Source organism: Pinus tabuliformis, chromosome Q (assembly GCF_031772625.1).
Source record: "Pinus tabuliformis cultivar Carrire ecotype Pingquan chromosome Q, CPIR1, whole genome shotgun sequence".
Taxonomy (NCBI): Eukaryota; Viridiplantae; Streptophyta; class Pinopsida; order Pinales; family Pinaceae; genus Pinus; species Pinus tabuliformis.
Window position 1 is genome coordinate 540,993,630 of NC_142296.1, and position 23,027 is coordinate 541,016,656.

Sequence of the window (23,027 nt, forward strand, 5' to 3'; positions counted from 1 at the left end):
AACCTCTACATTGTTCCCCCGATGCTGTTCCCGACTCTCTGTTCCGTACTTGTTGCCTCCTGCTGCTCTCCAAACCACTAGTTCGAATTTCTTAGCTAACCCTGCTCTAGAAATCGAACTGACTGGTCTCCCTCAGTGTGTTCTCCAACTGACCCTCAAGCCTCTTCTTATACTTTTCTCGTTCGTCCATCAACGGCCGAAATTAAATCTCTAATCAATGGCTAAGATTAGATTTGGCTTGATCCATGACTTTTGGAACCTTCTAACCCAATTTTATATTAATACCCATTAGTATTTTATTTTTCTTAAGTTTATAATTAGGAACTCCATTAAAAATATTTATTATTTTAATATCTCCCAAACCGGTTAGAATCTGCCCAACCATTTTTGGGTCTTGGAGATCTCATGTGCTTTAGCCTCTCCACCAATTTTCATGGCTAGAGCACATCCGATGCTACCCCAAATCAACACTCCTTATACCCTGACCTCGTTGGGGACATGCAAATAAAAACAGAGAAAGAGCGGACCACTCTGATACTACTGATCCGGACTTAAACAGGAACGCTACAACTTACAGATATAATCATAAACATAGAGATGCAGCAAAAAAACACTTCTTTTCATTAATAGAAAAATATTGAACTATACTTACAAACAGAATGGAAATAATATAGCTCGAGCAATGGTAACTTATCTCTAAGAAGAGATGTGGTGGCTACATGCCTCTAAACTGAGTTACAATGAGGCTCAAGGGCCTTTTTTACTAGGGAACAACAAGAGAAAACCCTAAACAACCAATACCCTAACTCGAGGAGATGGAACACCAAGAGTTTATGGGCCTCGTTGGGTTAGTTGGGCAGCCAACTTCTCGAGGTCGTAACTTGATCATATTATCTCCGTTTGACGCATATGATACCTCGTTGGAAAGATCTCTCTGAGGACTACAGCTACCAATGTGATTGCCATAGCAATTGCCGAATGAATTTTGCCAAAAAAACGTTGTTTAGGGCCTCCAAACGGATCTGGAAGTTCAAGACCTGAAAAACTGCCAAAAATAGTAATTGGAGGATGACATTGGAGATTATTTCCGCATTGAAAAGGAGAAATGGGAGATTGTTGGGCCTCAATTTGATTATGCTCCCATTTATGATATTGACAAAGAAGATGAGGTTGAGATTGGTTTTCCCTTTATCCCAGGCATTACTTGCGATGACATACCCATTGATACCCTTGGAAAGGAGAATTATTATTTTCCCTTGCATGAAGAAGGACAATTGGAAATGATTGATTCTCCTTTTGATGAAAACCCAATCTTTGATGCTTATAATGAGGAAAGCAATGAGGCTCCTACCTACCCACCTCATGATTATATATTCAAATCACTTGAGCCTTTAGATTATGGGGAAGGAAAAACCGTCGAATATGACACTTCACCCTCCCCTTTGCCTTTCCCTCTTGTTCATCATCTTGAGTCTTCCTCAAGTAAGTCCCTCGTCCCTTTTGCTATGACCTCGAGTGACCATGCCCCTTTCCCCCTTTCTGAATATGGTGTCAAGGAAGAACCCTTCATTGAATATACTTTATCCCCTTTGACTCACCCGTAGGGTTTTGATCACTCCATGACCTCCCCTCTCCGATGTGACCATCACATTGAGCAACCCATTTGTTGCACTCCTTTCTCTCACCCTTTGTTCCCCTCTCATCACAACTGTGTGACATCTTCAAAGCATGATATTACAAGCAGTGATTGTGATGAGGAGTTCTTGAGAGTGATCTTTCATTCCACCATTGTGTACTTAGAAGGAAAGCTTGGGACCTCTAGATCGACCTATTTTCTTTCTCCTAGGACTTCCCTTTACCTTGGATGGAGATCATGCTTTCCCACCTCCCACCCGCTTCATTCGCGATGTGACTATGTCCACATTCGATTTGGGAGTTGTTACATGAGTAATCATACCGACAGGAATATGTGTATTGATGTGATGATATGATGGTTGCACTGGCGTTATGATGACACTTAGTATTAGCCTTACTATATGCATGTTAGGATAGGATGCATTGCATGCTCATTTTCTCATTAGAACTAACATTATATGATATTTCTCATGGTAGATTAAATGCATCTAAATTAAAACTTGCATATTTTATTTTTATGTTGATTTTATGGCCTAACAATAAGCATGTGCAATCATCAGACGTCGCGAAAGCATGTTGCCCTGTGTTCTTCATCTCTTATATGTGCAGGTAACAAGCCTGCGGTAACCAAGAGATTGTTGGAGTTCTCGTGACCTCCTGTTTGAGTAGCTTCATCCACTTCAAGAGAGATCGCGTCCCAGTTGGAACCAGATGTTACCCACCATTTTGTGGGTGATATCCCTAGGAGAATTTTTTTTCTCCAAGATGGTCCTCAACCAACAGCCCCTTGTAGCCACCAACTAGCTCATTGTGCCATTTCTCCGCCACCTGAGCCAGCCATGTGGTCCCTCACCCATCTGCCATGATCGCATGTTTGAAGGTGGGCCTCCCGAACCTAAAGGTTTGCCTTGTCATTTGGTAATTGAGTATTGTAATTTGCTTATCATGGACACTTCTGTGCATGGATTAATGGGAGAATTCGGTGGAAAGAATGGGCTAGGTATGTGCTCTTGTCCCCTAGACCCCTTTTGGATATTAACCTTGGATTCTAGTCCCGTGGGATCTCTTTTACTTATCATTTGGCTTTAGGGACGGTATTTCACAGGAAACCCTAATTTTGGATGCGTGGTCCTGCTTCCTCATCAGCATATATTACCCTCTTTCCACTCATTATTACCCCATTCATCATTTCTCCCACCTGGGTCCACATTCCTCCACTAGGCCCACATAGGGTTAGTGATCCCCTTCCCCTTGCCCACACCTTAGGTCAAGTCTGGAATGATGTCCTAGAGGTTGATGCAGCTAAAAAGAAAAGTAAAAGCATAATTGGCCCCATTCAACAAGAAAATGTACCACAAAATGCAAAAGATGGTCGGGACAAACACATTTAGCACATGGGCAAAAGCCAATACATGACCTCTATCTTCAGGGCCATCACCCTAGTTCCTACAAGTTCTATGAGCCTCCTTCATCATATAGGAACCCATGATTGTCCCAACCCCTAGTGGGCAATGAACCACCCTACCTTAAAAGGGGGTATCCACTACAACATCTCACACATTATGCTCTTACCCCTTGAGCCCTGAGCAGTTAACTAAGAAAAACCATAAAAGGCAAAAGGCATATAAAGAAGGGTGAAAAATTCAAGGTCGGGGTACCTCATCTACCACGATTGCTCCCTCCTATACATTATATACCCAAGTGTGGGCTTCCCTTTTATTAGTTACCCTTGTACCCCAGCATGTGTCCCAGGGTTGCCCCTTCTCATCCCCTACTCCATTCACCTCTTTATCACATACCACCACCTTTTAAAGGATGTACCTTGGACACATTATCCCCTTTAAAAGTAGAAACCACCTAATAGGATACTTGGTTAACCCCATTTGGAGTTTGGAAACATTAGCACATCCCAAAGCCCATTATGGAAGGGCAGGCCATTATGGAGTCCCCACCTATGGTCCATGGTTTGTAAGTTCTTTTACTCGATTTATTTGATGACTTGTTGTACTAGAAGGCTAGGGGATGCATTGGATCTTATGTAGGATTGCAGATGGTCTCCATCTTGGGTTTGGTCTCCCTATACAGGGTCCTAACCCTTCAGAGGGCTACATTGGCACATGTAGGGTGTGTGTTGAGAGACATGGGCCTCCACAGTAGTAGACAGCACTCCATGGATCCCCAAGGATGTTCAGAGATTGCTCGAGACTCACCTATTGGAGGAGGAAGATGCACCTAATTTATCTTTGCCCAACCAGCCCCACAGATGTACCATGCACTTGGAAGCTCACCCAAGATTTGTAGGATGATATGGCATCACCTACACCATCATCGGAGCCCTTACAGATGGTCTATAGGCATCTTCAACTGATTTGGAGACACATGAGGTTATTATCGTGCCCCCACACCCACTGAGAGCACCATAGATTTATTGTTTGGAGAACAAGGGGCTACCCCCTTTTCCATCACTTTTGAGGGTCCTATTCTTCATTATGGCACCTATGGACCTCATCAGGCCTCCTTGTGAAATTCCCACTTAGCAACATTACTAAGGGAAATATCAATTTTTTGTCAGCTTTAATTATTGTTTGGAGAACAAGGGGCCACCCCTTTTCCATCATTTTTGAGGGTCATATTCTTCATTATGGCACCTATGGACCTCATCAAGCCTCTTTGTGAAATTCCCACTTAGCAACATTGCTAAGGGAAATATCAATTTAGGAAGTGTGGGTATAGAGGCCCCACATATATTTTTGATCAAATTTGAGCCCAGACAATAGAGGATGGAGGAGAAAACCAATCCACTAGTGATACGTGGGGGCCACTCATAGAGAATTGCGGCCCACATGGGCAACACACTCTCATTGGAGAGAAGTTGGTGGGGAAAAGTCGAGTTGGGCCCACATGGGCATCTTGGAGGCTCTTTGATAAAAAGAGCAAGAGGCACTCATTTTGGTCATTCAATCATCTTTGTGAAAATTGTCTTTGACATAGCACGCTCAAGCGGAAGCCAAGTCTGCAAGTGTTGTTTAACACGCGAGTGTTTCCGAGCGGAAATCTCGACCCTTGCTTCGGTAGACTTCGAGTATCAACCCAAGGAGGGAGTTCCATCTATTCTGGTTCGTACCAGCAGCAGGGAGTGTGAGTTTGTAGAGAGGCTCCGCATCAGCAGCACAAGGATTGCACAGTTCTTAGAGGAGGCACGCTGGGAGGTTGAGGAATGAAGTGATTTTTGGCGTTGAGACTTGAGGTGGAGTCTGGTAAGTATTTTGTTGGATTTTCCAGCACTTTCGGGGAGCAGTAAACACAGCAACTACCACAAGTTACATTTTCTACTTGTGGAGGGCCAAGCATTTGGGGTCAATTTTGGAGCGTCAAAACTAGAACAAACCCTTTCTAGGTCTTTCTGGGTTTTTTACAAGGACCTCAGAAATAATTTGCCAAAATTTTCTGGACAGATTTGAGGGATCAAATAGGGGTCCCAATTCAGCTAGCAACTAGAGGAGCTAAGGGAAATTTGGGTTGAAATTCCGAGGTCAAAATTTGACCAATTCCTTCATGGGTTTTTGTGGGTTATTGCTGGAGAGCCTAGGGCTAAATTCCTCGAATTTTCTGAGCACCGAAGGAGGCCCTAGCAACGACTATTTGCAACCAACAGTGTACTTTTCACTGGAACAGTGCAAAGATTGTTGGGGACAACCATATTGCATGTTAGAGCAGCTGATTTCATCACTTGGATATTGTTAGCTTGCCTTGAGCAAGCCCAGGTGCATGCTTTCTGATTTTACCTTTGTACCCAGCAATTATATTAATAAAATGGCTCAGCACAACGCAGTTTATGGAGATTTCTAGTTGTTTGATGTGCTGTAAATTTTTGTATGTGTTTTTACTATGTTTGCTTTGTTTATCATTGTAAATTTCCATTAGGAATATTACAGTGGTATCAGAGCATGATTTTGGCCAGTTGTGGGTCTAAATCACGCTAATGCTCAAGTGCTATTGTGGGCTAGAATTCCAGAGGCTAAAACACTAGTCCCACATTATTCTTCAGATTGAACTTGTGCCCAAAAATGCCTCAGCAGGAGAAATTTGAAAATTTTACTAGGAACCTCGAGAGACTGGTGGGGCAGCTCGAAGAGTGGATGTCAGCAAGGGCAGCAAGAAGAAAAAGTAGTTGTCGACCTGCAGATGAAGAAAATAAGAGGAGCATGACTATTGAATGAAATGTTAATATCAATACTACAGAGACAAAGATGGGAGATGAAGGTAGTGACAAGATGAGAGGGAACATACCCATTGAGGAGGGAGTTCATCTAGATACATTCCAGCCAGTTGAGCATGAGGCTAATGGCACGCAGGAGGAGCACGAGGATACACCTAGTGTGACACAGGAGTTACCTCTGTTGGAGTTTCCTTTGGTAGCCCCAGTAGACAGATTGGTGGAGGCAGTTGAGCACACATCCATTGTTGAGGTATCCCTTGATGAGGCACCCAGGTCTATGATAGAGCTTCAGAATGACAGCCACCTACAATTGACTGATGAGCATGTCTTGCATGTTGGGTTGTCTATGGAGGAGCAGTTAGAGGCTCATGTCGAGCCCATGATGGAGGAGGATGTGCAACCATCCTTTGGGCTAGCCATTGATGAGGGGCAGCATAGAGACCACGTGTTGGGATTTCAGCACAGTTCGCTTCAGAGGCACCCTAACAAGGTCTACAGTAATATAAGGCTACCCTTACGCACTGGATTGAGAGAGGCAGACTTGTCCAGACATACCAGAGGGGATGACCAGGTTAGCAGCATTGTTGGGTTACCTTTACCCATTAGAGAGAGAGACGAAGCTACCTAGTCAGATCTCATGTGTTGACATGGATAGCAGGATGAGACGATTAGAGTTGCACAGGGCGCATCATCCGCATGTTGGGGTTGTTCTATGTGCAGGAGTTCGTGCATTCGATCCCTCTCTTGGGGTTGGATGGCGACAGATTTTGAGTTGGTACCCTGTGGAGTAGGCTACCAAAATGGTGGTGGACTCGGGTGTAGCTCAGCGGGACCTTCCAGACACTGGGGATACCGGAAGCCTAGACTGGCATTGAGATCCGGGTGGGACTACCTATCATTTCCTAGGTAAGGAGTACAAGTTTGTAAAGAGGCTCAGCAACAACAGCACAGGGATTGCGCAATTCTTGGAGGAGGCACGCTGGGAGGTTGAGGAATGAAGTGATCTTTGGGGCTGAGACTTGAGGTGGAGTACGGGGAAGTATTTTGTTGAATTTTCCAGCACTTTGGGTGAGAAATAAACACAACAACTGTCGCAGGATACATTTTCTTCTTGTGGAGGAGGGCCAAGCATTTGGGGTCAACTTTGGAGCGTCAAAACTAGAACAAACCCTTTCTGTGTTTTTTTGGGTTTTTGAGAAGGAACTCAGAAATAATTTGGCAGAATTTTATGGGGAGAGTTGAGGGGCCAAACAGGGGTCCCAATTCAGCCAGTAGCTAGAGGAGTTAGGGGAAATTTGGGCCGAAATTCCGTGCTCAACATTTGGCCAATTCCTTTCTGGGTTTTGTTAGGTTATTGGTGGAGAGCCCGGGGTTAAATTCCCAGAATTTTATGAGCACCGGAAGAGGCCCTAGCTACTATTATTTGCAACCAACAGTGCAGTTTTCACTGGGACAACGCAGAGATTATTGGGGATAGTCATATTGCATGTTAGAGCAGTTGATTTCATCACCTAGATATTGTTAGCTTGCCTTGAGCAAGCCAAGGTGCATGCTTTCCGATTTTACCTTTGTACCCAACAATTATATTAATAAAATGGCTCAGCACAGTGCAGTTTATGGAGATTTTTGGTTGTTTGATGTGTTGTAAATTTTTGTATGTGTTTTTACTATGTTTGCTTTGTTTATCATTGTAAATTTCAATTAGGAATATTACACTCTAGGAGGGCCATACGACATGTATTGTTTATCACTTGACCTCTTAAGAGGCTTATTATTTCATTTATGAGCTAGTTTGGTAGGCTTGTCACAAAAAGTTAGGTTATTAGCACATTATTTTATTTTTGGGGCTTATGTGGACCTAATAGACTAATTCGAACTCCTAATTAGTGTATAAATACAAGTGAGATGAGTTCATTTTCTCATCATCACTTTGGATTGGATCTCTCTTCTCTTTAGAGAATTTCGCACTTTTTCTTGGAGGATGAATTGGAGCTTTATGGATGAATTTTGATGTTTGGATTTGGTTTATCTTATCTTGGAGCTTCTCTATTGTCAAATTGTTGATGGTTGGATATGTTCTATTACATGTAAGTACAAGCTTTTAATGCTATTCTTGTTTTAATTTGTCATATACATTGGATTGGAAATTTCTCTATTTTTAGGGCTAATTTGTAACAGCCCAATATAAACATGTAATTAACCAAGAAATTTATATTAAACATACAATTATCACTAATTAACTTCAAGTTCAAAACTATGGATAGCACCCTTACCTGAGATTTCGGTTGAAGTCTGCTAACTGCAACAAGGTTTTGGGGACGACTCTCCACCCAACCGTAGGCTCAATTGTGCAAGGTCTTGCTACAACTAGCCACCCCCGAGCCCTCAATCAACGTACTACTGCCAGTGAATCCTCTGTCTTAGAACACTAATCTCCCAAGAGAATGAAAGATAGAATCTTGGAATGATGGAATGCCTCTCATCTTCCTCACCATCTATTAAATAGAGCAAACATTAGAAGGGGAACCACATGCACACACTCCATGTGTCAACATGCAACTTACTGCTTTCTTGTTTTATTCTTTTGTTTTTACTTTTTGATAGTTTTACTGATTTTTACTATTTTTCTTGTTTTATTTCTTTTGTTTTTACTTTTTGATAGTTTTACTGATTTTTACTATTTTTCTTGTTTTATTTCTTTTATTTATATTTATTTAAAGCATGTAATTAATTTATTATTTTATTATTCCCGGATGCGGGTGCTTGAGATGGCAATAAATTCGACGAGACAGGGTTGGGGCGAGGCAGATCGCCACCTGCCTGCTCAGTACAAGGTGTTAAAGATTGGAATGGCATTTGGCGCATGGCATGAGCGCAGAGTTTGGACTATCGGTTTTCATTCCAGAGGATTCGGCTCTCACATCAGGTTCAACGTTATGGTTTCTCCCTCCGCACGCTCCGGCCTGCATCAGAAGGCGAGGTCCATCAATGCGAAAGTTATGGAAGGAGCCTCTCGAGGCGTGCCAAAGGAGGATAAGGCCAGGGGAGGTCCTGGGGAGGCGGTGAATGCGACATTGCTGTTTTATTTGCTTTTCTCTCTTGCCTCTGGTCTCACTTCGGACTTCTGGTCGCCTGAGGGGATTCAGGTTCCTCTGTCGCTTGGCTCGGCCCTCTTGGCGGAGCGAACTCTGTTCCTCTTCGCGTTTCTTTCCGGAATTTTGTGTTGTTGTTTTCATGTCCTTATCTCAGTGATTCATCTCCTTTTCTGGTTGCTGGTTTCTGGTTCAGGCAGGGATTTCTCTGAGCTAAGCTTGGCTCTCCTGGAGAAAAGGCTTCAGCTTCGCAAAGGTTGTTCGCTCAGCAGGCAAAGCTGCTGCCACTCCCCGGTTCGTGCTGTTGTTCCGCATTCCTGGACCTCCGCGGTTGCTCTATCCCAGATGCCTCGTTTACGCCAAAGAATGGGCTGCCGTAGAGGCCAGCCAAGGCGAGCTCCCACCAGTTCGTCCTCTGACTCGCCCTCCCTTTCCAGTGAACTGTCAGTAGGTCGTCGCCCCTTCACCCGTAGGGGGAGAGGGCAGTTCCCTTCCACCAGTTCCCGCCACGGGCCTCCTTCCACCTCTGGTTCTGCCATCTTTACCTTTAACAGCACTCTGAATAGACCCAGGATAACTGCTCATTTCTCGGTGGTTTTCCATGAAGACAACCAAATAGAAGATTCTGGTACCTATCCTGGGGGCACAGGGGCAATCTCGGCTCCTTCTTCTCTCCAGCTGAATGTCGGAAATTCTCCTCGGCAGGAAGCGAATGTACAAGTTTGCAGCGCTCAGGATGTGATGATGGCTGACCCTAGTCCCTCTGTTCAGAATGCGGCTCAAGCAGGGGATTTGCCAGATTTTGGTTGGTGCCATATCGTGGAAGAGCCTCCTGATGACTAGTTCGTTCACCCAAGCCTCTTCTTTTTGCAGTGCGCCCTTCACCACTGGGCATGATTGTAAGGCAAACAGCTTAGGGGTTCTCTGGTGTTTCTTGGCTTTTTTGTTAATTTTGTATTGTCATGTGAATCTCAGTCCGGTCCCCTGCGCGGGTCCTAAAAACAGACAGTATTTTCATCTGCTTTTTTTGACAGTTCTGCCTCTTGTCAGTGCAGAGTTCTTGACTTCGGTCACGCTGTAATTGTACCTCTTTACCTTGTTAATAGAATTAGTCTTATGTAGAAGAGAAGAAAAAAAAAAATTTATTATTTTATTATTATTACTATTTTTCTTGTTTTATTTCTTTTGTTTATATTTATTTAAAGTATGTAGTTAATTTATTATTTTATTATTATTTTATTTATTTATTTATTTATTATTATTTATTATTTTATTTATTGTTTATTATTTATTATTTATTATTTATTGTTATTTATTATTTTTATTATTTATTATTAAGGGATATTACATAATTGTTGCATGCATTTACTGCTTAAATTGTGGAATTGTGTCTCTATGTATGGGCCATGTAATTTTGAATGAAATTTCCTAGGGATAATTCTATCACTGAATTCATCTTGATAAGCCATCACCTTTTGCAAGTCGAAGTATAAAGTTGTAAGGTTGCTTCCCCTTGCCCTAGAAGACAAGCAAAGTAGTCTTAAGGCCTCCTTGACCAAGAAACAAGGTCCTCATTCATATTTATCCTAGACTCCATTCTCCCAAGACTAAGGCACTGATCTACCAAGAGGTGGTCACTCAAAAATCAATTCCTTTTTACCTTCTTCTAGGTCTAGCCAAGTTGGGTTAACCTAGGGCATCACTTTCTCGACGAAGTAGCCCTACAAAACGTTTGATCTCCTAGCCCCTCCTGCATTGGTGTGTCCTCAAGGCCTCCTCCAATTTTGAAGGCATTCTGATGGTGGAGTTGTGAGATAACCCAAGCCCTATCTGAGATCAAACTTTGTCATAGTGTTCCCAAGGCTAGTGCCTCATAGGATCAATTTGACACCTTTAAGTGAAAATTCTTGCTTTGATCCTTTCCCCTTCCTTGTCTAGGTTAAGAACATCATTGGTTGCTAGATTCTTCCCCCTTAACCTAGGTCGGGTCCACTTGGTCCCGTGTGGTCCCATACCTTTGAAAGGTCAATTCTTCAAGAACCATTCGGGAAGTCAAGTTCAATAAGGATTTTTGGATTGGGAAACTCCATAAGGAATATTCCTTTAAACCTAACCCTCAAGTCCGCACCTCCTCCTAGAAATCTTCGTACCTTGCTTGACAAGCAAGAAAGCTCTATTCTTAAAACCCCTTCTAGGAAAAGGATTATAAGGGTCACTTCATATCCATTGGTCGATTTATCCTTGTCAAGTGACCTTCTATATATACCGAGTCTCCTCCCATCGGTGAAAGTTCATAAAGAGTAGGGAGTCTTAGCTGAGGTGACAGTGGGCTAAGCCTCCATCGTTGCCCTTTGATCTAGCAGTTGTCGTTTAGGAATCCCTTTTGTGACCCCTGCTAGTTTGAGCAGTAACAGGAATGAAAAGCAAGTTGTGCGGAATCAATCCTCATGATGAAATATGGCAAGTGAACTCCTCCAGACCCCATTGAACATCTCCAAAAATCCGTGGGCCCGCTAATGAAGTAATCCTGCACCTGTGACCTGTCTGCCCCTAATTTTGAAAGTCCATCCTAACCATGCCATAAGGAACACCAAAAAAAGGAACATCACGTATCAATTCCCCTCATGACACCCTCTCTCTTGTGCTCCCCCTCAATTAAAGAGCCTCCTAGTACTTTTTAATGTTTTGTACCATGTGCAATTTTTCTCTCATAAAGTCACTTTAATAATATAAAGTGTATTTAGTACTTTTTTCATAAAGTCACTTTTATAACGCATGTGACTTTAATCAATTAAAGTACACAGTACATTACTCATAAAAAGTACTTTGCTCCATGACATTAATAAAACTCATAATGTTATTAGACAAAAGGGTCATTAATGTGTCTTCCTAGGCCAAAAGGATAAATGGACTAGGAAACACCTCCTTGGTACCCTTATTTTCAACAAGAATTGTGAGTTCTCTTAGAAAACATGCTTAGCTTCCCGAACCATATAACTTCTAGTTCTTCCCTTGCCATTTTAACTCCATAAATTGTTCTTGGAGTTTTGTGGTGCAAGTGACCAATTGCATCGACTATTTTGTGCCTAACACCATGTCCATCTTGTTAACTAGTAAAGCATAAAATCTCATTCATTGTTCCAAGACATGTATCTATACAGAAACGTTGTGGCACTAGCCTATTTCTTTGGCTTGTTGAACATGAGCAATTGTAACAAATAGATCCCTCATAGGGTAGACAAAAAGGATTAGTTCTTTTGCAAGATTGATATTCACAATGTTGTGTGTACTAGTTAGCAAAATCTACTAAGAATGTGATATCGTGATTCATTATGCTTCCTTAAGTTATGATGTCCTAGGTTCCACTCTTCTTGTGATTACTCCAAGCGATATCATGGTTATTCATTCCAAATTTTCTGATTATTACTATAGTCTCTTAGAGGAGGTGTCGTAAATCTTGTTGTAGATCATTGTGCTTCTTCCTCATGTGTAATATCCCCCTACTAATACTATTGGTTTAACTTATAAAATTTCGAAATTTTCTTTCAAGTATTTCAACAAATACTTAGCCAGCAGATATTTACTTCAAACACTCGGCACACAATCAAATTAAGATACCACTACTGATTACTTTTTACACAGTAAATTTACTCAAATAGGCACCAAATGCTCCAGCCAAATTTTATTAAACCAAAACAAAGTTTACATACAAAATTTATTAATTACTGGAACCTGGAAATGGCTTCGGCACTAGCACAATTTAGCTGCAAGAATGAAAAGAATGGCCTCCAAGATACAGCTGCTACCTCCTCAACCAATTCGACCCTCCTAGAAAGAGTTTGACCTCCCTTAAAAATCAATTCGACTGCCTCCAAAATTTGGCCTAAAAGGAACTCGGCCTACCAAGTAATTCAGCCCTCCAAAGAAATAATCCAACTTCTTATGGATTAACTCAGCCACCAAGGAATAATTTGGCCCTCAAGCAAAAACCGAAGATGCTATCAAAATTAATTTGGCCACCAACTAAGAACTCAGCCTACTTAATTACTTCAGGCTCCAAAATAAAAATCGGCTTCCTTAATTAATTTAGGCTCCGCCAAAGGACCTCAACCTTCAGGATTAACTCGGCTCCTTCAGATGATTTCAGAATCCACAAAATATTCAGCTATCCATAATTAATTTGGCCTCCACATATGCATATGACATTTCCAGAAAAATCCTTGAACTACTATACAACCTCTGGAAAATCAATTGCAATGTTATACGGACCGGCCAGTTCAGACCGGTCCGACCGTTTTGAGGCAAAAAATCAGTTCGAACTAGTGACTTGAACCGTTTTTGTCCGGTTCAGTATGGACAAGCAACGTAGAACGCAACAAGTGGGACCTATTTTGTGTTTTTTCTTTAATTTTTGTCTTAGCTTGACACTAGCTTAAAATAGGTGCTTAATATTCAAGCATATGGCCCTACTATTGCTATTCATTTCACCTTTCATTCTTTTACTTAAATTTTGAACATTACCATGAAATGACTCGGGATGTTTGAGAGTGCTTTTGACCTCATTCGATTTCATGAGAAAGTAGAATTTTAGATCTCACTCAAAATCCAGCAGACTTAACAATTTTCCAGGATTTCAGGGTTGGGGGGATTGCAACGCTACATTGGATTTTCTCATGTACAAGGGTATGGAACTAATATTTAATTAAGAGCACCAAGCTCTCTATGTACCTTGATGTTAGTGCCATTGGTTGTTGAACTCCTTTGTCATAAGCCTACTAAAAAAAATACTCATCACTCAAACAAAATCTTAACTTGACATGCTACGAGGGTGATATTGATGACAAATATCTCAATATATGCAATGATTTTGATGATATGTAGGTATTTGTTGTAGCATAGTTTTTTTTGGATGCTAGAGGCCATGTGGAACTTGTTTGCTGATGTATGTTTGGTTTAGAGATGGATTGCACTCGGTGCTATTTTGGTTATGTGCACCCTTACATGCTATATAAATGAGAACTTTTGTTTATTTGTGTATCAATGGTTTGGATTCATATGATGCACATGAATATATGTGTTTTTCTTTAAAAATTGAGTATTTTATGTGTTTTGGTTGACCCTTTTTTTGGTCCAGTTTTTTTACCAGTTTTTGTATGGTTCTAACCAATTTCCAGTCCAAGGGGTCTACCAATTCAATGACTGGTTTAGTTCTGATAACTATGATCAATTGCCTTCTTCATGTTAAATCCCTATGAAGAAACTAGGTGGTTCTTCCTTTTGACCGTCTAGGGTGGATAGTCTCACCATTGAAACCAATCTTAATCAACTATGGCGGTTTAGCCTCACCACTGAAATTGATTACACATAAAGATTTCACCTCTACACACTCAGCTACAAGAGCTCTCAAATTCTATTTCATAAAATACTCAAATCATATCCTTAGTGAGCTCTAATTTTGCTTTTATATTTTTTTTTATCAATGGAATACCATGGGTCATCAAAAAAACCATGGGTCGATACCATGGGTCATAAAGTAGCACCCCTTTTAATTTAACTATTCAACATCACCTAGAAATGACATTAAGTGATTAAATTAATGGATCTCCTTCTTCTGACTATAGCCTACAGTAATCGAATAGGCTACTAATTCGACTGCCTATAGCCATTACTTGATCTGGGATCTTTTCTTCAATGATGTTAGCAAAATTGCATAAAAGAGCATGTAAAACCATAAATGCAAATACTTAAAGAAGAAGAAACATAAGAGGAGACCACAAAATCAATGCACTCAATGTTTGATAATGGAGTTCAACCAATGTGGGCTACGTCTCCGGGCCTAGGTTCAAAGTGGAGAGGCCTCTTCATTCATCTTAGCAAAAAGAAAGGCAAATACATGGCAAAATACATCATTATATCTCCATTTCTAAGAGTGACCTGAAAATGGGATGTTCAAATCCCCGATCTGAATGCATCAGTGAAATCCTTGAAAAATTCTGAGTAAAATGAGTATAAACTCAGCTATATTCCGCCACCATCAATTTTGAAACCCCAAGAATCTTCAAGATTCCACAGCAGAATCTTTGGGAATATTCTTATGAATATTCTAGGGAATATTCCCTAGGATTATTCTCTTGAAATTCATGTCTACACGAGGTTCCTCAGCCCAGGTTCCGACCTTGCACACAGTTTCTCCTACACTTGGTTCCTCCTCTCGTCGGCCCTCTGTTTGATCACCCCTGCCCACTCTTCGTCGCTTGAATGGCAAAATTATAAGTTTAAATAACTCTTAGGTGTCGGACCTTTCAAAGTCTACCAATTGGCAAAGTCGGTTAGCGTGATACTGATAGAGCATTGTACCCGGCGGAGGTTACTAGTTCAACATCCCGCGGTCCATATTTTTGGTTTGAAACAAATAATATAAATTGTCGTTGTTTTATATTATGTTTTTAGAACACTTTTAAACCGCATTTTAAATCGCCCGATAAATTTACTGCCGAGTTGGTCGACCAGTCGTGGGTTGGGCCTATTTGGCCGCCCACCAGGTGCCACATGGCGCCATTTGGTTGGGCCACATGACCCCATGTTATTGGGCTTGCGAACCACTGCCAATTTTAGCAGATGCCACCAAAATTGGTGGTTCCGCCAACTTTAGTCACGACTAAACCGACCACCAATTTTAGTGAGTCTCTACCAACTTTAGCTGCTAGTTTCATCGGACCACCAATTTGGTGATGCCCCAAAATTATTTAGCGCCAACTAACTTTGTCATTTTTGCCAAGTTTGACTGGAACTTTGACTGAGCATAACTTTTGCATACAAACTTGGATTGAGGTGTGGTTTGTGTTGTTGGATTCTTTGTGACGAGACCTTTGATTTGATGTTGGTTTTGTTGAGATTTGAGGACTTTGATTTTTAGGCCTTTTGGAATCCTCCTGGATCATTACTCGAAAGGGAGCATTACATCATAAGTTTGCTTAATGCACATAATTGATGCCAATGACAACTTTGATGAATTTCCATACATCATCAAAATCAAACATGTCCTCCTCAGTGGGAACCTCTTCTTCCTTCTCATCTATAATTTTGCAATTACATAAGTGTTGGATGCACATCTATGATCTAGAGCCGCTTCTTACAGCCTCTTTGATAATCATTTTCTTTCCTTTTCACTTCCTTCTTGGAGTTGCTACTAAAGGTGTTAGACTCTCTTTCAGCTTCATATCTATATGATTTTTCATTGTTGCATTTGTGTCTAGGTGATTGTTCACCTCCACAATCAGGGAAAATTTTAAGAAGCCCCCCTAAATTTACATGTATAATAAATGGGCGAATCTCCATGGTATATAGGAAAAATGGAAGACGATTTTATCAATAACATGATATGTATATATAATTTTTTGGCGAATCTCTCACCAGGCATGGCGAATATTTTACTCAATTATAAAATCTTGTGTTTATTGAATACACAAATGAAATCATTGCATTTCTTTAAAATATCTTTTGAAATCAAAATTACCGAAATTACATATCGATAACCTAGTAGGTGTAGGATAAAATTCACCCGTGCCATTCACAGAAAGCATGAGAAAAAACCTAATACTATATATAAAACCAAGAAAAATTCAAATTCATCACTTCTAGGGAACTCGTAACCACCCTGCCAATACACAAGTATGTTCCTGTTTGCAATTAGAAAAATTACCCAAATTACAATCTGTTTACTCCAGCATATGTTGGAAAGTTATAGAAGGATGACTAGTGTAATCAATCCATTCCTTTTAGCTCTGGATTTGTTTCAGTTTAAAACAGAAGTATACAAATATACTTGTCCAATGTCTATGCTTTAACCATTCACCTTAAGATGTTTTTACAATATAATTTCCTAAGTCTATTTAATATCTTCATTATCATAAAAACCAACCTATATCCATCTTAACTCCACATCTACCACTCTTAGGGGGATGAAATCTATTTATCCCTCTGAGCACTTGGTAGACCCAGAATTAAGATGGATCTAAGATGATAGAATTTCCCCTTTAAATAGTCTATGCTCACATGAATACCATGGTATTACCATGGGTCAATACCATGGGTTATCATAAACCTGGAGCTTAAAAATTACTATTAGTAATTTATAAAAATTAATAAAATTAATAGTTGATTTTTATTTTATTTTTTATTTTAACCAAGCTAAAATGTTTAACATACATTAAATTACAACATCCATTTTTACTCTTGATCGGATCAAATATTTTTTCACTCTATGCTAGTTTGCATATCACGATATTTGATACCTTTCGGGGGTTAGTAGATCCAGAGTAAAGATGGACCTATGCTGGTTTAATTCCCCCATTTAAATAGGCTACATTCCAGGTGAATACCATGGGTCAATACCATGTGCCATTTTTATTTTTATTAATACTAATATTAGGGTTAATAATGTTTTTTTGCATGGTATTAATAACAATCTAGTCCATTGTATTTGTCCCATAGTATTTTGCCCATAGGTTTCACCTAAATATAACGCATTTTTTGAGTGTTCGTAAATATAAGGTGACTTATGGAGTAAATATAAAAAAAAAATTATTTGTTTACCATACCTCTCGTTTATTTATATTTTTATTAATTTACCATACCTCTTTTACAAATATGGTATTTGGCCCATAGGATTCACTTAAATAAAACCTCTTTCTTGAGCCTGGGTTATGGACTAAATATAAAAAGAGGTATTATTTCTGTACCATGCGTCTAGTTTATTTATATTTTTATTTATTTACCATACCTTTTGAGTAAGTATAAAAAAACGTTTTATTTATTTACCATACCTCCACTTTACTTATATTTTTATTTGTTTACACCCTTGCATGTATATAAGGTGACTTATGGAGTAAATATAAAAAATGTTTTATTTGTTTACCATACTTCTCATTTATTTATATTTTTATTAATTTACCATACCTCTTTTATAAATATGGTATTTGGGCCTTTGGCCCATAGGATTCACTTAAATAAAACATATTCTTGAAAATGGGCGAATGGATTCACTTAAATAAAACCTATTCTTAAAAATGGGCGAATGGAAGGTTGTAACTCCTAATTTCAAGGGCTAAATTTACCTTTTTTACCCTCTCCCTTAAAAGAATGTGGGCTATTTGAGGTGATTTGTAAAAGTGTACTATGATACAAAATAATCGCCCACTAAAAATTTAAAACCCCTTAATTTCGCCAAAGGGCAAACATTCGCCCCTAAAATCACCCCTATCCACAATATCTATAATCGTCCTCTTTTTGTCATGAATAAACTTTGACAAATCTTTATAATGACAACCTTCCAAATTTATTTTCCACTGGTTTTACCTTATGCCTAGTCATTTTCATAAGGTAGTTTTAATTCAATCTAGATGTGTGACTTTATATAAACTTGAATATTTGAAAATAAGTGCAAGAATGTTAACTTCACACAGGAATCTGTTTTTAGAGAATGCAATCACAAAGCAATGAAATGAAAAACTTTCTAACAATGAGGAGCATCATACGAACTAGGGCCATAAGCCAAAATAATTTTTGTTGCTTCCAAATATATTATTCAAAGTTCAAACACATGAAACTATAAACTACTAATAAGCACCTGCAAGATCTATGTGAAAACCGTAGATCCCGGCGTTTGGAATATTCTTCTTCTGGTATTACCCATGGATGCTCCTCCGTATCTTCTGGAAGTTCTTGCAGTGAACTGAAGATACACTGACGTAAGAACTAATGCAAGATAAAAGCAAACTAACAAAATATCCTCAAGACCAGTTAAGGTGGAATTGACTGTCAGACTGGCCCTTCAAAATATGATCAAGTTTCACCTAAGGTACAAGTATTTTACTCACGCAGAGCTGAAAGGTGAGATATTTATATCATTCTCCACCAAGAGAGCCATATTTTCTGCACTAATATCACCAATTGGGCCTAAAATACGCACTATGTGGCCTCTTGGAAGTTTTGATCCACTATCCCATCCATCTATTCTTATAACAAATCTTTGCCCCAAAAGTCGAGACCTTTGACTTGATGCCACACGCACCTACATCACAACCAACAAGAAAAATATAGATTGAACACTTGAATTATATAATGCTTGCTTGTATATCCTCCAAAGAGAAATCAAATTATATTTCAAAAACCAAATACCAAGAAGAAATTTGATCACTGATTAAACCTTGTATAGCGCAAATAATACAAGACATACCAATGGGATTCTCTGGTCCATTGGAACACACAATAATTGCTCTTGCCTGAAATATGGCACAATTCATAAGAGTTTATACAAGAAAAGCATTCAACCACAAGAAAATATACGAGAGAAATGTCACGCTTCTAGAATCAAATTAAACAAAGAATAATGTGTAAACTCTGCAACCAAATCATCCAAATAAAAGGATTAATAATATTGATGAAGAATGAGGTATCCTACGAATATTAAATTTCTCCAGACAACATCATCAAGCATTGGCTAAGTCCCTTCCCCATCATTGATGAAGATAGGGAGCTCTCTTCTCCCTCCTCTTCTACTTTTACTTCCATTTATGATGCTGATGTGAAGTAAGGTCCTCACACCTCATAGGGTTTTCTTAGCTCTTGTGTTTGTCTTTCTTTTATTGTCATTTATATCTCCTGTATTTTGGTAAACATTTAACTCTAGGACTGTTGTAGACATTCGCCACTGTTTAGGGGACACTGACTGTAGTCTGTAATCTCTAATCCCATTGACCTATCACCTAGCCATCTGTGGACATTAATAAAATTATCTTATCTATGATAAAAACATAGTGTTTTTAAGTGAGTCTCTTTGAATAAAATGACAGCAAATTCACACAAATTATCCCATACCACATGAAATATCAATGCTTCATAAATGAAGAAAAAGGCCATTACATGAAAGACTAGTCAATGCTTGAGTGCACTATTACTTATCCAGGAGCACGTATAAAGCAATAATGAACTATCTATCCTCTGGATTTATTACTGCACCTCCTATTCTAATTGTGGTAGGTCCTGCAATTTAAGATTGCTGACAAAGGTGATATCTAAGATACAAGATTAATCAAAAAATCAAGGCCAAATGCATTCAGCACAACCTACAAAAGGATATAGAGTCCATATCTATTGGTTTGACCATCTAACATCTGCATATGCAGATGGCACCAAAATCTATCTATAACATGAAATTCTTGTTGGTCCCTATGGCTATGATGGAAAAGTTTATATTTTGCTTGTCTTGAATTATGTCTCAAACATTATATTTGCACTAAAAAGTCCATATTAATCTGCAATATGGGTGTGCAAAGCAATCTACAAACTTGGAGACCTTTTGTTCCTTCTTTATCTCATTGGATGAGGTAGGAGCAAAAGAAACAAAAATTCCCCATGGTATAACAGATTAAAAACAATAAGAAACCTCAAAATGTGAGTAACAAGTGGAAGCATTCCCAATAACACAGGGCAAAATCAGGTTCAAATCAGCTTAAAAAATGAGATATTGGAGACCACTCAAAACTAGAAAATACCTAGACATGGAATTACGTGAAAACTTGAATTGGGTGTTGTTAACACCCAAACTTACACTGCAGTAATCAGTGGAGACTTGGTGCAAATTAAGACAAAACACCCAATATCACCTCGGCATTCTATGTCTTGCTTTAGGTTGGTGCTTTTCCAACTTCAGGGAGGTGCACCTAGGTCTTGCTTCTCATCTACAAATCAAGCTCAGAATGTGTAAATTAGATCAAGAAACAAAAAAAACTCAAAAGAAGGATATATCAATGAGGGAAGGACGAATCCAACAAGACTAGTGACTACTCCCTTGGCTATGGTGTCAAAAGACAAACAAAGGTCCAAGTTGAAATGGAGAAATCCAATCAGGCAGCTAGTTTGGGAAACCCCACTAGATCAAGGCAAGTCAACCTCCTTATCACTGTTGAGCAAGTGAGTCTCATAGGGGAAAGAACCCTACATACAATTCCATCCTAGCTGCTTTAAGACCAAGTCAAGCATAATGGTAAACTGAGAAGGCCATCAAATCAACTATAAGTAGCAAAGTCTAATTAACAATTGAGCCTAACCCTAATACTACAAACTTTTGAGGATTGAATCATAGTGTTATTTTATACAACTAAGGAAAGAAATGAATACACAGCATATGAAATAGATAAACTTAATTGGGCAGGAGAATTGCTGCAGCGACAAGATAAATTAACATGATAGAAGGAAAGACAAGATGAGGGCCAAACTATACTCATTTTATTGAAATGAAACCCCAAGAACAGATTACAGGTACAAGTAGAATGAAATCCCATTATGCAAACCTTTTTTCCATCTCTAAAAACTAACTAAATAGATACCCCCTCCACTAAGTGGTGCACCTTCCTTGGCCAAGAATATTGATGCATGTGAACTCTCATTAAATTGGAATATCAAAAGTGTGAAAATTCCGCAAACCGGAATCCATACTGCAGCAACTGATTAAACTTCTCCTATTTGTTAATTACTGAAACAAATTATTTACTGCTTCCTACAGCAAATATTGAAGCTAATACACTGCAGCCTACACCAATTAAATAATATGCCCAAAACAAGAATAGAACAATAGAGAAAGATACAACACAAATGACACAGTATTTTTTGGACAAATGTCCCCGGAAAAACCCAATGTGGGAAAACCGGTGCAGCAGATCTAAGGGTTTTATTATTAAGCTAAAGTATTTCTAAATACAACTACTAGATGCCCTCCCGGCAATCCAGTTACAAAGAAAATCACTTAGCAGAAGAAACTGGTGAGATTACCTCACTCTACACTGCAAGTCCCATCTAATCCGGCAGCTGAACTGCGAGTTCCCTGGCTACTTTTGCATTGCCCCTGCATGGGCCTTGTGTCAGCCTCTAATTCACTACGTCGGCTCAACTAAGAATCGATCTGCCTTCAAAAGCCTTTTCTAGCCCTCTCGACTCAAAAATGTCAACTCCCTCAGCAAATTCGGACCTCTGCAATGGAAGTTGTTGCGCTGCTCTGCATGAGCCCTTCCTGGCTCTGCGTCACCCTCTCTGCCCTCTGCACTGCCTCCTCTATGTGTCTCTCTACCTCTCTACTGAGTATCTTTGGCTCAGGAGAAGATCCTCCAGCCAAAACTCCCTCTGCCCCTCTCTGCAACAGCTCACTATCAAAATTCTCCCAGCAGTTGCGTTGCTTCAGAAAATCGAACTTCTGAACTCTCTGTGTGTCTTTCCAAATGACCCTCAAGCCTCCTTAAATAATCTCCTCATTGACATTCAACGGCGCAGATGAGAAGCTAATCAATGGATAAGATCATTTATGCTTGATCCTCGTCTTCTTCTAGAAGTTACACCCACAGTTAGATTAATACCCATTAATTATTTTATTTTCCTAAGTTTAGACTTAGGGTCCCATTAAAAATAATTAATTATTTTAATAAAATTGTTTCTGGGTGGAATTTCCCAAAACACTTTCTGGGTTCTTTGGAATACATGTGCCCAAGCCTCCGTGCAAAATTTGAAACTTAGAGCACATCCGACGCTACAAGAAATCAACACTCCCTGTTAGCGAGGAATGTGCTCTAGTAGTGCAACCTGCTGAAGCATCACTCTGTTCTGTAACATCTCCCTCTGCACTGCTAATGTCTGACATGTTGTCCACCAACCACTGCGCAAATGTTGCATCTGTACTGTTGTTGACCCTGCCACTCTCAACATTACATCCGTAGTACAACTCCCTCTGAGTTTCTGCATCCGGACAGTTGCTGGCACTGCCACTGCCAACTGCCCCTGCATTGCAAACTGTTGTTGCTACTACATCAGCAATGGAAAAACATCCCAAATTACTGAACTAATTGTGTTTAGTATGATACCATGTGAATGTTGGAACCTGACTGCTACTAGTCTCTGCGTTGACCCTCTGAATCTACTGCGCTGCTGCTGACCTCTGCTTTGTGCCATCTGCACTGCTGCCAACTTTGCTCTGCGTTGCTCAGTCTGTAACGCTCCTAGCCACTGCAACTATCTCTCTGCCACTCCTCGAT

At 39.7% G+C, this 23,027-nt stretch overlaps 1 protein-coding gene across 1 annotated transcript in view; it reads right to left on the reverse strand.

Moving 5' to 3' along the window:
• Positions 1-23,027, reverse strand: part of LOC149220577 (uncharacterized) — a 529,656-nt gene that overhangs the window by 399,853 nt on the left and 106,776 nt on the right. The window contains exons 12-14 of the mRNA XM_089384824.1: positions 19,184-19,229; positions 18,825-19,018; positions 18,575-18,679 (exon numbers count right to left, since the gene is read on the reverse strand). Of these exons, the coding sequence (XP_089240950.1) occupies positions 18,575-18,679; positions 18,825-19,018; positions 19,184-19,229 (345 nt within the window). The remainder of the gene's footprint in view (positions 1-18,574; positions 18,680-18,824; positions 19,019-19,183; positions 19,230-23,027) is intronic.